General features: G+C 46.3%; 1 protein-coding gene across 2 annotated transcripts in view; it reads left to right on the top strand.

Moving 5' to 3' along the window:
• LOC126239060 (chordin-like protein 1) overlaps positions 1 to 12,383 on the top strand; it is a 625,989-nt gene that overhangs the window by 511,282 nt on the left and 102,324 nt on the right. For both annotated transcript variants that reach the window (XM_049947831.1, XM_049947832.1), the window contains one exon: positions 3,030 to 3,114. In XM_049947831.1, the coding sequence (XP_049803788.1) occupies positions 3,030 to 3,114 (85 nt within the window). The remainder of the gene's footprint in view (positions 1 to 3,029; positions 3,115 to 12,383) is intronic.

Raw genomic sequence — 12,383 nt, 5'->3', positions numbered from 1 at the left:
TCTCTATGCGGAAGCCATGCCTGTAACTGCCAATGAAATTTTGGTTCTTCGCTTTTAGTATAGTCGACATCATTGCAGTGAGCCAACATTGTTTTAAAAATATTGTGTGGTCTTGAGCGACAATCCAACAAAGCCACAAATTATGTACATATAATGTACCGTAAAGCCGGCCGGAGTGGCCGTGCGGTTCTAGGCGCTACAGTCTGGAGTCGAGCGACCGCTACGGCCGCAGATTCGAATCCTGCCTCGGGCATGGATGTGTGTGATGTCCTTAGGTTAGTTAGGTTTAATTAGTTCTAGGTTCTAGGCGACTGATGACCTCAGAATTTAAGTTGCATAGTGCTCAGAGCCATTTGTACCGTAAATTTCAGCTAAAATTCCACCTAAAACATAACATACATGCAGTGTACACATTAACATGCTATTGTCACAATTGAAAGTTTGCAGCTCTTCACAAAGAAATGAAAACAATACACATTAATAAATGGCTCAAATGGTTCAAATGGCTCTGAGCACTATGGGACTTAACTTCTGAGGTCATGAGTCCCCTAGAACATAGCAATACTTAAACCTAGCTAATCTAAGGACAGCATACACATCCATGCCCGAGGCAGGATTCGAACCTGCGACCGTCGCGGTCGCGCGGTTCCAGACTTTAGTCCTAGTACCGCTCTGCCACCCCGGCCGGCGCACATTAACAGTATACACTCGCAATTGAATGTTCACTATCAAAATATATTCAATAGGACAAGGCGTAATTTTTATTGTTGGTAAATAAGAGATACTTGATGGGAGCTGGTTGAGGGCCGTCAGTCTTCTTCAGTTTACGTAGAAATGCTTCGCTTAGTCGGTTGTACTTCTAGCAAGCGAAAATAATATGATCAATATCTCCAGGTGAATTACTGTCACAGTCACAGCTGGCAGAATATAATAAATAAATTCTGAGTTGGAAAACTACTATGGTCAGATCTTATCCTAATAACAGCTATATTGCCTTTCTGTAGAAGTTAGAGGAAGCGTCCTATAACTACACTCCTGGAAATGGAAAAAAGAACACATTGACACCGGTGTGTCAGACCCACCATACTTGCTCCGGACACTGCGAGAGGGCTGTACAAGCAATGATCACACGCACGGCACAGCGGACACACAAGGAACCGCGGTGTTGGCCGTCGAATGGCGCTAGCTGCGCAGCATTTGTGCACCGCCGCCGTCAGTGTCAGCCAGTTTGCCGTGGCATACGGAGCTCCATCGCAGTCTTTAACACTGGTAGCATGCCGCGACAGCGTGGACATGAACCGTATGTGCAGTTGACGGACTTTGAGCGAGGGCGTATAGTGGGCATGCGGGAGGCCGGGTGGACGTACCGCCGAATTGCTCAACACGTGGGGCGTGAGGTTTCCACAGTACATCGATGTTGTCGCCAGTGGTCGGCGGAAGGTGCACGTGCCCGTCGACCTGGGACCGGACCGCAGCGACGCACGGATGCACGCCAAGACCGTAGGATCCTACGCAGTGCCGTAGGGGACCGCACCGCCACTTCCCAGCAAATTAGGGACACTGTTGCTCCTGGGGTATCGGCGAGGACCATTCGCAACCGTCTCCATGAAGCTGGGCTACGGTCCCGCACACCGTTAGGCCGTCTTCCGCTCACGCCCCAACATCGTGCAGCCCGCCTCCAGTGGTGTCGCGACAGGCGTGAATGGAGGGACGAATGGAGACGTGTCGTCTTCAGCGATGAGAGTCGCTTCTGCCTTGGTGCCAGTGATGGTCGTATGCGTGTTTGGCGCCGTGCAGGTGAGCGCCACAATCAGGACTGCATACGACCGAGGCACACAGGGCCAACACCCGGCATCATGGTGTGGGGAGCGATCTCCTACACTGGCCGTACACCACTGGTGATCGTCGAGGGGACACTGAATAGTGCACGGTACATCCAAACCGTCATCGAACCCATCGTTCTACCATTCCTAGACCGGCAAGGGAACTTGCTGTTCCAACAGGACAATGCACGTCCGCATGTATCCCGTGAAACCCAACGTGCTCTAGAAGGTGTAAGTCAACTACCCTGGCCAGCAAGATCTCCGGATCTGTCCCCCATTGAGCATGTTTGGGACTGGATGAAGCGTCGTCTCACGCGGTCTGCACGTCCAGCACGAACGCTGGTCCAACTGAGGCGCCAGGTGGAAATGGCATGGCAAGCCGTTCCACAGGACTACATCCAGCATCTCTACGATCGTCTCCATGGGAGAATAGCAGCCTGCATTGCTGCGAAAGGTGGATATACACTGTACTAGTGCCGACATTGTGCATGCTCTGTTGCCTGTGTCTATGTGCCTGTGGTTCTGTCAGTGTGATCATGTGATGTATCTGACCCCAGGAATGTGTCAATAAAGTTTCCCCTTCCTGGGACAATGAATTCACGGTGTTCTTATTTCAATTTCCAGGAGTGTATGATGGGATTCTGTGTAATGGCTTCCCTCGAAAGAAGATGTAAGGTTCCATTCTTCTTGGCACTCGAAAACCGTTTTCTCCCTTTAAACAATTAAATTCAGTAAACTGGAGTTCAATACTCTACGATAGTGCTTTGCAAGTAACGTCATTAACGAGATCATCTGCTCCATTGTATACGAGAGTGTGCTTTTACTCAAATGGTGATGGTTTGGCCTCGCTAAACACATTCATAGTAAATTATACATATTGTGTCTTTCTGTCCTTTGGTTCTAGGCGCTTCAGTCCGGTACCGCGCTACTGCTACGGTCACAGGCTCGAATCCTGCCTCGGGCATGGATGTGTGTGATGTCCTTAGGTTAGTTAGGTTTAAGTAGTTCTAAGTCTAGGGGACTGATGACCGCAGATGTTAAGTCCCATAGTGCTTAGAGCCATTTGAACCACCATAGAGTGGGCCTTGCCTTACAAACAGATTCCAAAGCACTTCTAGACTAGGAGAGTATTAAGCATGTTTCGACAGTGTTTAATTTGGTCTGCCACCTGTCCCTCTTTGTAATGAATGTTTATTCTGTTCACAGGGCGGACGTATGAACTGTTCAAGCCGAGCGTGCCCCGTAAACTGTTCCAAGGAAGAGAATGCCGACTGCTGTCGCATCTGTTCAGGTACGTTCTCTAAACAGCTTACTCGGTATTTCTGATATATTCGTTCAAGTCTAATTAAAATTGGTTGGCTTCTGGCGTTTAAAGTCCGAAGCAGCGTCACGTACTGTACTGTCTGCAGTGCCCCGCTTTCCGCGGCGATAAAAAATCGCTGTATTGTCTATGTATTCAACAGAAATTTCGTGAAATGACAAGTGGAATTCATCTACCGTATAGATCTTGTGGTGGTTCTTGAATTTAATGTCCCAGAAGATTGAGTTTGACTTATAAATATCCGATGATGCATTGACGAGCGCTCACACCCTGTATGATACCAGTTCTGCTGCCGGCCGCGGTGGCCGTGCGGTTCTGGGCGCTGCAGTCCGGAACCGCGGGACTGCTACGATCGCAGCTTCGAATCCTGCCTCGGGCATGGATGTGTGTGATGTCCTTAGGTTAGTTAGGTTTAAGTAGTTCTAAGTTCTAGGGGACTGATGACCTGAGATGTTAAGTCCCATAGTGCTCAGAGCCATTTGAACCATTTTGAACCAGTTCTGCTATTCTAACTTGGGTGAACTGTACATAGATAGGGGCCTAACGTATAAATCCCCGATTATAGCAACGGATGCAGCAGATAAAGTCTTACTGGGAGTCCTAATTCTGCATGTGACCTCCTATTCTCACGTAATTCCTACAATAATCAAACTTCCGGCGCTCCGAGAGAACAACAGTTCTAAGGAATAAACAGTTCTCCCGAGTATGCATACAGTATCAAGCTTTAAATGAATAGTAAACTGCAACGTATTGTGATTAATGGAAAAATAAGTCAACACACAGTCACGCAAATACTCACGTCATGTAAAAGAAAAACGTGAATTGCTGAACAGACAAATCTTGGCTATGAATATCCAGTTGGAAAAACTGCGTCTCGTAATACCAGACTGTAGTGGCCCTAACACGCTCAATATTTATTGCGCAATACTGTGCACAATAATATTGATATTCAGAGAGCGGCGTTGACGGTTTGCACAATCTATTGAAGGAGACAATAGAACTTGAAAAATATTGACGTTTGTTCAATATATTGCGCGATATAATGTGCAACACACGGCAGTTGCTGTCAGGATTTCGTGATTTGCGGAAATGCAAACAACTGATATGGTGACGCCACATTAATATGAGTACATCAGGAAAGGCAGATGAAAAGGAACTTCTGTGGAAATGCATTCAGGGGAGAATTCTGTTGCATATTTAATACTTACTCAGTAATTAGCTATAGAAGCATTCGACAAAAATATTTAAGTCCAGGGAAATAACACTGCAGTTGCTTATTTGTTCGTTTTAGAAGCTTTAGTTTTGAATTGCAGAAATATATAACAAGGCTGTTTACCCAGTTCTCTACAATATTGTTTCTTGCTCTTTTCAGGTTTGTAGATCGCTTCCAGCACTGTAGGAAGTGAAATCGGGCGAGTATATGATATACTATTTCTGTGTGCATAAGGGTAACGAAGTTCACCGTTTCGTTGAAAGATTCCTCGTTCATCCTTAAAAAATCCTATGGTCATACGGCAATGCTGCAAATTTTGTTATCTTTCTTTTTCTAGCACAGCGATTACAGTCGCAGTGTCCGCAGCTCGTGGTCGTGCGGTAGCGTTCTCGCTTCCCACGCCCGGGTTCCCGGGTTCAATTCCCGGCGGGGTCAGCGATTTTCTCTGCCTCGTGATGACTGGGTGTTGTGTGATGTCCTTAGGTTAGTTAGGTTTAAGTAGTTCCAAGTTGTAGGGGACTGATGGCCATAGATGTTACGTCCCATAGCGCTCAGAGCCATTTGAACCATTTTACAGTCGCAGTGCCAGCGAGTTCTGTATTATCGAGCGCCAACATGTTCGCTACGAACGCTGAGCTCTAAGTGACTCATCCCGGCCACAAATATTCCTGGCCTCCCACTTTCGCACAATAAATTGCCACAGTATTATTGCGCAATAAGTATTGAGCGTATGAAGGCCACTTTAATCCTTGAACCCTTAACTGGTATCATACGATTTTGTAATGTAACAGGTATCGTTATGCATGTCATACTGCGGAAGTTTTCTATTGATTTATACAATATTATCGAAATTTATGAATTTTTTATTGACCTCGACTAGCGACATGTGTTTTCCAACATATGAAAGTGAAATAACACGAAATATATTAATAGCCAAGCAGAAAATACAATAAGTGATGTCCTGAAAAGGAGGAGTCTCCTATTTTTCTCAAAAATTTAGAATCAAACCTTTTAGTCATTAATCCTCTTCCATGCCTCATTTTCTTAAACGACCAGACATCAGAAACAGAATTAAAATTGATCGAAAATTTCAAGAATGAATTCACATTTTAATGTTAACTTTCGAATTTTTTTAGGGGCCACACTGCAAATACTGTTAAATGCAGAGGAAAGAGCGGATAGGCGGAGAGGGCCTCTATGAGGGGGAAGATTTTTTTGATGTGACAGGAGAAGAAATAGGATTTAGAAGAGGTAGGGGATCCAGTATTAGAATCATCGCTTAGGTGCTACGACGTCCGCCTTGTTACTTCCTGTGTTTAAGCAAGACCAACACACCTGTGTGGGCCTTCCACCCAGGGCTTCAGTTCCGCCAGCCGTTTCATTTCCACTGGCATTCCAACCTCTACTAGTATAGGCAATCATTCATTGCGCCGTTTTTATAATAAAGACACTCCGTCACCTTTCATGCAATAAGCGTTAACAATTATTTACAAGACGTACGTGACAATGTCAGTCTCCTTTATATATTCATATATACGATGTACAACCTATCACATGAATTAATTGAATAAAAATAATATAATCAAACTGTTTTGGTTAGATTTAGAAACAAAAAATATCCGTTGTAATTGATGAGATTCGAACCGACGATTTTCTATGTACGAAGGTTGCCCAGAAAGTAATGCACCGAATTTTTTTTCTCAGCCAAGAACAATGCTAGGAATGAGAAACGTTATGTACGTATTTTTTGAAGTCTCCTAAATGAGCACGCCAAGTTTCCGTCACTTACGACAGATAGCGTAGCTGCAGGACAGTTTTAAAATGGTGTCTGTAGGTGATGTACGTTACAAGCAACGTGCCGCCATTGAATTTCTCACTGCAGAGAAGAAAACTGTGGGGAATATCTACATACGCTTGCGCAAAGTCTATGGAGCATCTGCTGTCGACAGAAGTACAGTTAGTCACTGGGCACGGAAGGTGAGGTCATCAGAAGGCGGTTCGGCGGAGCTCCACGATTTGCAGCGGTCGGGGAGACCATCCACGGCTGTCACATCTGATATGTTGCAGCAAGCTGATTTTGTCATTTGCGCGGACAGACTCATTGGTGGACGATGAGGAGGTGATTCACACAGTGAAGCACTGGCTCCGCCACCACAACAAGGATTGCTGCCGACAGAGCATACACGCCCTTTTTTCGCACTGAAGGAAGGCCATAGAACCGGATGGAGATTACGTGGAAAAATAGGATGTATAGATAAAACACCATTCTATCGTATGTGTAATTCTCACTGTGCTCAATAAAGAATTGTTGAAGAAAAAACTGCGGTGCATTACTTTCTGGGCAACCCTCGTACCACACTGATACACTAACCACTGCGCTACACCATTCTTTGTACCGACTTGACAGAAAATCCTAGGAAGTTCTGGTCTTACGTTAAATCAGTAAGTGGATCGAAACAGCATATCCAGAATGGCATTGAAACAGTGGATGACACGCGTAAAGCTGAAATACTAAAAACCTTTTTCCAAAGCTGTTTCACAGAGGAAGACGGCTCTGCAGTTCCTTCTCTAAATCCTCGCACGAACGAAAAAATGGCTGACATCGAAATAAGTGTTCAAGGAATAGAAAAGCAACTGAAATCACTCAACAGAGGAAAGTCCACTGGACCTGACGGGATACCAATTCGATTCTACACAGAGTACGCGAAAGAACTTGCCCCCCTTCTAACAGCCGTGTACCGCTAGTCTCTAGAGGAACGAAAGGTTCCGAATGATTGGAAAAGAGCACAGCTAGTCCCAGTTTTCAAGAAGGGTCGTCGAGCAGATGCGCAAAACTATAGGCCTATATCTCTGACGTCGATCTGTTGTAGAATTTTAGAACATGTATTTTGCTCGCGTATCATGTCATTTCTGGAAATCCAGAATCTACTCTGTAGGAATCAACATGGATTCCGGAAACAGCGATCGTGTGAGACCCAAGTCGCTTTATTTGTTCATGAGACCCAGAAAATATTAGGTACAGGCTCCCAGGTAGATGCCATTTTCTTTGACTTCCGGAAGGCGTTCGATACAGTTCCGCACTGTCGCCTGATAAACAAAGTAAGGCCCTACGGAATATCAGACCAGCTGTGTGGCTGGATTGAAGAGTTTTTAGCAAACAGAACACAGCATGTTGTTCTCAATGGAGAGACGCCTACAAATGTTAAAGTAACCTATGGCATTCCAAAGGGGAGTGTTATGGGACCATTGCTTTTCACAATATATATAAATGACCTAGTGGATAGTGTCGGAAGTTCCATGCGGCTTTTCGCGGATGATGCTGTAGTATACAGAGAAGTTGCAGCATTAGAAAATTGTTGCGAAATGCAGGAAGATCTGCAGCGGATAGGCACTTGGTGCAGGGAGTGGCAACTGACCCTTAACATAGACAAATGTAATGTATTGCGAATACATAGAAATAAGGATCCTATATTGTATGATTATATGATAGCGGAACAAACACTGGTAGCAGTCACTTCTGTAAAATATCTGGGAGTGTGCGTGCGGAACGATTTGAAGTGGAATAATCATATAAAATTAATAGTTGGTAAGGCGGGAGCTAGGTTGAGATTCATTGGGAGAGTCCTTAGAAAATGTAGTCCATCAGCAAAGGAGGTGGCTTACAAAACACTCGTTCGACCTATACGTGGTTAGTGCTCATCAGTGTGGGATCCGTACCAGGTCGGGTTGATAGAGGAGATAGAGAAGATCCAAAGAATAGCGGCGCGTTTCGTCACTTATTTGGTAAGCGAGATGGCGTTACGAAGATGTTTAGCAAACTCAAGTGGCAGACTGTGCAACAGAGGCGCTCTGCATCGCGGTGTAGCTTGCTGTCCAGGTTTCGAGAGGGTGCGTTTCTGGATGAGGTATCGAATATATTGCTTTCCCCTTCTTATACGTCCGGAGGAGATCATGAATGTAAAATTAGAGTGATTCGAGAGCGCACGGAGGCTTTCCGGCAGTCGTTCTTCCCGCGAACCATACGCGACTGGAACAGGAAAGGGAGGTAATGACAGTGCCCTCCGCCACACACCGTTGCGTGGCTTGCGGAGTATAAATGTAGATGTAGATGTAGATCGCTGTGTGGAGTATTTATATTTATAACTTTGGTGACCCAGTCGCAACGACTTAAAAAAAATTCGGCTTCGCGCTATGCAGTACAAAGCTCATCTAATGTAAGCTGGTCTCTATGATTATAGTAACTGGACATGTGTCGTTGAATCGTGTCTTATGTGGAAATATCCAGTCATGTTTGATTAGTAGAGTGTGTGAAACGTGTATACGTATTTCATTAGCATCGTTGTGTGTGTGTGAGTGTGTGTTCTTTTTGGGTGTAGTTATCATGTGTGATGAAATACGAAATAGAAGTGCCAGACCCTTGATTCTGGATCCAAACACAAGACATTTGAAGGGAACTGACCAATTGTTGCGGCAGTTTGGCAACGGGGAATTGTTCGGGCGTGAGGTTGACCGCTCTGATTGGAGGAATCCAGCTCCAATGCGTGAGGTGTCAACAGTAGAGTAATTTTAATCGGATTGTACGTAGGATGTATCTCAGATCGTTCTACAACATTATGCAACGTTCCTGTGTCAGCTGTTAATGATATCGACGAGTCCAGAATCTGCTCCGCGATTTTCTTCGATCTTCTTCGACAGTCGCTTACGGGGTTAATGCATCCATCTTACTTGCGTTCATTTTCGTAAGTAAATATCATGTGTATAGGGCCTCCCGTCGGGTACACCGTTCGCCGCGTGCAAGACTTTCGATTTGACGCTACTTCGGCGACTTGCGCGTCGATGGGGATTAAATGATGAGGATTAGGAGAACACGACACCCAGTCCCTGAGCGGAGAAAATCTCCGACCCAGCCAGGAATCAAACCCGGGCTCTTAGGATTGACATTCTGTCGTACTGACTACACAGCTACCGGGGGCGGACATTTTCGGAAGGAAACTATGTGCTTTGAGAGCCAAATATAGCAGACAACGGCCACTGGAGAAGGCTAAGAGCGCAGATAATGTTAACTAGCTCGACCCGTGTGTCCCTCGTAAGATCCGACGTCCCGTGCGCGTCCATGTTTGCCGCCTCGTCCCGTGTGAGGACGGCTTTTACGGGAGCGGGTAGTCGCGTCCTGCATCGAGGTTGCGCATACCGCGTACCACGGCCGCAGACTGCTTATCGGTGCGGTTCTCACAAGGGAACCTCCGCATCGCACCCCCCTCAGATTTAGTTATAGGTTGGCACATTCGATAGGCCTTGACTAACTAAACACAGATCAATCGAGAAAACAGTAAGAAGTTGTGTGGAACTATGAAAAAATAAGCAAAATATACAAACTGAGTAGTCCATGTGCAAGATAGGCAATAAAAAGGAATGAACAAGCTCAGGGGTGCCGTGGTCTCGTGGTTAGCGTGAGCAGCTGCGGAACGAGAGGTCCTTGGTTCAAGACTTCCGTAGGGTGAAAAGTTTAACTTTTTAATTTTCAGTTTATGTGACAAACGCTTATGTTTTCATCATGTGACAAACGCTTATGTTTTCATCACTTTTTTGGGAGTGATTATCACATCCACAAGAAAACCTAAATCGGGCAAGGTAGAAGAATCTTTTTACCCATTCGCCAAGTGTACAAGTTAGGTGAGTCGACAACATATTCTTGTCATATGACGCACATGCCGTCGCCAGTGTCGTATAAAATATATCGGACGTGTTTTCCTGTGGAGGAATCGGTTGACCTATGACCTTGCGATCAAATGTTTTCGGTTCCCATTGGAGAGGCACGTCCTTTCGTCTAATAATCGCACTGTTTTGCGGTGCGGTCGCAAAACACAGACACTAAACTTATTACAGTGAACAGAGACGACACTGAACGAACGGACAGATCATAATTTTGCGAAAATAAAGTAAGTAAAAATTTTCACCCGAGGAAAGACTTGAACCATGGACCTCTCATTCCGCAACTGCTCAGGCTAACCACGAGCTCCTGAGCTCGCGCTATCCTTGATGTTGCTTATCTTGCACATGGACTACTCAGTTTGTATATTTTGCTTATTTTTTCATAGTTCTCGATTGATCTGTGTTTAGTTTGTCAAGGCCTATCGAATGTGCCAACCTATAACTAAATCTGAGGGGGGCTGCGATGGGGAGGTTCCCTTGTCAGTACTTCACTGAACGGCACGTGGGGCAGCGCCGATGCCGTGCAGAAGAAGGAAAGTGCTGTTGGGTTGTTCTCGCAGCGGGCAGAGGGGCTGGCAGTTACGGCGGGCCATTTCGCCGGCGCGACCTTGTGTGCCGCAGGTAGGGCAAATATTTGCCCGGCCACGTGGAGAGGCGACACGGCCGCGCGGACGGCACGTGCCGAGGACTCGCCCGAGCCGCTTGCACTCCCAGCAAGACGGGTGGGCCGCTCCGCCACAGGTCGTCCCTCACCGCACCTTCCCTGGACATCTCCAAAGGGTTTCCTTCACGCACATGAGGGCAGCTACAGACCAATACGAGGTCGCTCCAGAAAATTCCGGAGCTTTGTCCACAAAATTATTCTACGCGTACCTTTTACTTATCGTGCATGGTCTGCCTCGAAATACTATCTATCTATATCCGAATCCTGCTCCAGCTACTGCCGGGTCTGGGTGCTGACGAGTCCTCTCCATTTGGCACGGTCCTCCCACCACTTTTCGTCCTCCACTTGCTGCCAGGTCACACCTCTTCTTTCCACATACAAGGTGTTACAAAAAGGTACGGCCAAACGTTCAGGAAACATTCCTCACACACAAATAAAGAAAAGATGTTATGTGGACATGCGTCCGGAAACGCTTAATTTCCATGTTAGAGCTCATTTTAGTTTCGTCTGTATGTACTGTTCTTCCTCGATTCACCGCCAGTTGGCCCAATTGAAGGAAGGTAATGTTGACTTCGGTGCTTGTGTTGACATGCGACCCATTGCTCTACAGTACTAGCATCAAGCACATCAGTACGTAGCATCAACAGGTTAGTGTTCATCACGAACGTGGTTTTGCAGTCAGTGCAATGTTTACAAATGCGGAGTTGGCAGATGCCCATTTGATGTATGGATTAGCACGGGGCAATAGCTGTGGCGCGGTACGTTTGTATCGAGACAGATTTCCAGAACGAAGGTGTCCCGACACGAAGACGTTCGAAGCAATTGATCGGCGTCTTAGGGAGCACGGAACATCCCAGCCTATGACTCGCGACTGGGGAGGACCTAGAACGACGAGGACACCTGCAATGGACGAGGCAATTCTTCGTGCAGTTGACGATAACCCAAATGTCAGCGTCAGAGAAGTTGCTGCTGTACAGGATAACGTTGACCACGTCACTGTATGGAGAGTGCTACGGCAGAGCCAGTTGTTTCCGTACCATGTACAGCGTGTGCAGGCACTATCAGCAGCTGATTGGCCTCCACGGGTACACTTCTGCGAATGGTTCATCCAACAATGTGTCAATCGTCATTTCGGTGCAAATGTTCTCTTTACGGATGAGGCTTCATTCCAACGTGATCAAATTGTAAATTTTCACAATCAACATGTGTGGGCTGACGAGAATCCACACGCAATTGTGCAATCACGTCATCAACACAGATTTTCTGTGAACGTTTGGGCAGGCATTGTTGGTGATGTCTTGATTGGGCCCCATGTTCTTCCACCTACGCTCAATGGAGCACGTTATCATGATTTCATACGGGATAGCCCGCATCTCGTGGTCGTGTGGTAGCGTTCTCGCTTCCCACGCCCGGGTTCCCGGGTTCGATTCCCGGCGGGGTCAGGGATTTTCTCTGCCTCGTGATGGCTGGATGTTGTGTACTGTCCTTAGGTTAGTTAGGTTTAAGTAGTTCTAAGTTCTAGGGGACTTATGACCACAGCAGTTGAGTCCCATAGTGCTCAGAGCCATTCATACGGGATACTCTACCTGTGCTGCTAGAACATGTGCCTTTACAAGTACGACACAACATGTGGTTCATGCACGATGGAGC

The sequence above is a fragment of the Schistocerca nitens genome, chromosome 1, assembly GCF_023898315.1.
Source record: "Schistocerca nitens isolate TAMUIC-IGC-003100 chromosome 1, iqSchNite1.1, whole genome shotgun sequence".
Taxonomy (NCBI): Eukaryota; Metazoa; Arthropoda; class Insecta; order Orthoptera; family Acrididae; genus Schistocerca; species Schistocerca nitens.
The sequence above is the reverse complement of the archived record's forward strand: the minus strand, read 5'-3'. Positions and strand labels throughout refer to the sequence as shown.